Here is a 2,890-nt window from a genome sequence, read left to right on the forward strand (position 1 = left end):
TGTGGATCGAAGATATCCATACTGAGTGATTTCTATTGGTTCCAAAGAAAGGAGCATTCCAAGCTTGGTTCAAATTTACCCAATCATTGTTTGAAATCTCAACTTGGGACCATTGTAATGGGAAAAGCCTCCTATGGATGTTCGCAGTTCAAGAACGTCAAGTAACGAATAAAAGTGCATGTTGTGCTTTGCAAACACTCCTCTGGTGTCATTAGAATCAATGATGCAGAAATTTTGGACTACTGAAGAGGTAGCTCCACCAACTCAAACCATGTCACTTGACGATAAGATCTGTGAGGAAAAGTTTGTGTCTTCATATAACAGATGTGAAGATGGACATTACAGTGTTGCACTGCCATTCAAAATGGATCCCATCTTGCTTGGTGATTCATGGGAAATTGCACGTAAACGTTTTGCATGTTTAGAAAGAAAATTTTGCATGAAGCCTGATTTTAAAGAAAATTATGTGCATGCCATGAGGGAATACATGACAGATGGTCATGCAATCTTAGTGCAAGATGAAAATTATAAAGCAGACAAGCCTGCCTTTTATATGCCACACCATGCAATTGTACGGCCTGACCATTTAACGACAAAAACCAGAATTGTATTTGATATTAGCTCCAAGACTTCATCTGGATTGTCATTAAATGATGTGCTTCACACTGGACCTACTTTATTCAAGGGATTATTTGACCTCTTAATAATGTTCCGTCTTTTTCCCCATGTTGTTTCCGCAGATCTCCGGAAGATGTTCCTCTCAATCTTTGTACACCCAGAAGATAGGAAATATCAGCGCTTCCTATGGCGTGAGTCTCAAGATCAACCAATCCAATGCTATGAAATGGTCAAGGTGGTGTTTGGGAGTAAGCCATCGCCTTTCCTCGCTCAACGTGTCCTTGCTCAACTGGCCATGGATTCAAAGGATAAGTTTCCCAATGGTTCTTCAGAGGTGGAACAGTTCTACATGGATGATTATCTAGGTTCATTCTTGGAACCAGGTACTGCGGTAAATATTGTACAAGAAATGATATCTATGTTCAAGGAATCTGGTTTTACTATTTGTAAATTTGCAACTAATAGTAAGGAGGTGGCCAACGAAATACCATCCTCACTCCAGATTACAAATAATGTGGAATGGGATCATAATGAGGCCTACCTCAAGGTATTGGGTATCCAATGGAATCCACCAGAGGATTATTTTTCATTCAAAGTAAGCATTGATAATGACAAATGCACTAAAAGGAATATTTTGAGCATTACAGCCAGAATATTTGACGTGCTAGGATTTGTTAGTCCTTTCATTATAACACTGAAATTGCTAATCAAAGAGCTTTGGTGTATGAAGTTAGACTGGGATGAAGAACCCCCCTCTACTATCCAGAACAGATGGAGTAGTATTGTCAGTGAGATGCCTATTCTTAACACATTGAGAATACCTAGGCATTTGGGTATTAAGACTAGTTCTTCAGTGAGTCTTATTTCATTCTGTGATGCAAGTGAGCGTGCACTTGGGGCTTGTGTGTACATTCAAGTGACCTCTCCAGATGGTAGCATAAGTGCTAATCTAATCTGTGCTAAAAGTAAAGTTGCACCTGTCAAGTACGTAACAATTCCACGTTTGGAACTATGTGCAGCGCTCTTGTTAGCAAAATTATTGCACACGGTACAAACAATAATTGAGAAGAAATACCCAATTGAGAAAATCCTATGTTTTACTGATAGTACTGTGTCTTTAAGTTGGATTCTTTCTGCTTCTTTCAAGTGGAACACGTTTGTGAGCAACAGAGTATCAAAAATCCAAGACTTCACTGACAAGGACAGTTGGTACCACGTAGCAGGCACTCAAAATCCAGCGGATGTCCTTTCACGTGGCCTGAGTCCTGGAGAATTGCTTGCCAGCAAACTGTACCTGGAAGGACCCTCTTGGTTGCTGACGCCTATTCATGAGTGGAATTTAACCAGAAATAATGCTGAAACTGTAAGTACAACTGAAGAAATAAAGAAATCATTAGTTTACGTTACGTCAAAGGAATCTAACGTACTCTTGGAAATGGCTACAAGAATGTCATCCTGGAGAAAGCTCATCAGAGCTGTGGTCATAGTATTAAAATTTGGTCGAATTTTGTCTAAGGGGCCAATTACAGTACAAGATTTGGAAATTGCAGAGTTGAAATTAATCAAAGCTCTACAAGAAGTAGTTTTCAAACCTACAATTGAAAGTCTGGTCAAGGGAAAAGAAAGCCCTGATAACAAATTGAAGAAGTTGAAACCATTTGTTGATGATGGTCTCCTCAGATGCGGTGGTAGACTTACCAATGCTAAACATTTGGATTACGAGCATATCCATCCTGTGATTCTGCCCAAGAATCATCACATTGTTAATCTACTTATAGACCACACTCATGCAAAGAATTTACATACGGGACCATACTTACTCACTGCAATTTTACGCAGAAAATATTGGATAGTTGGGGCTAAAGATATTATCAGAAATCGTATTCGTAAATGTAACATATGCTTTAAAACAAATCCTAAGCCAGTGGTTCCTAGAATGGGAGACCTTCCCTCTCACAGAGTTGCGGAGACCAAAGCATTCTATCACACAGGAGTAGATTATGCTGGCCCTTTCTATGTCACTTGGACTAAACGACGAGGTGTTCGCCCAATCAAAGCATACCTCTGCTTGTTTGTTTGTATGGCTACGAAAGCGCTACATTTAGAGCTTGCATCTGATCTTACAACCACAACATTCCTCGCTGCATTGCGACGCTTCATCTCAAGAAGAGGACAAGTCAAGAACTTGTATATGGATTCAGGATCCAATTTCATTGGCCTATCTAACACTATGGGAGAGTTATATGCCTTCCTATCATCAAATGAATTCAAA

The 2,890-nt window shown here is 39.6% G+C and overlaps 1 protein-coding gene across 1 annotated transcript; it reads left to right on the top strand.

Annotated features, from left to right (window-relative positions):
• Positions 1-271: 271 nt before the first annotated feature.
• Positions 272-2,863, top strand: LOC103521351 (the record flags this gene model as incomplete). Its single annotated transcript, XM_008486460.1, has 2 exons — positions 272-404; positions 741-2,863. Coding segments are annotated over exons 1-2 (2,256 nt in total), but the record flags the coding sequence as incomplete, so codon positions are not given.
• Positions 2,864-2,890: the final 27 nt, after the last annotated feature.

This window comes from Diaphorina citri, unplaced genomic scaffold (genome assembly GCF_000475195.1).
Source record: "Diaphorina citri unplaced genomic scaffold, Diaci psyllid genome assembly version 1.1 scaffold5055, whole genome shotgun sequence".
NCBI lineage: Eukaryota > Metazoa > Arthropoda > Insecta > Hemiptera > Psyllidae > Diaphorina > Diaphorina citri.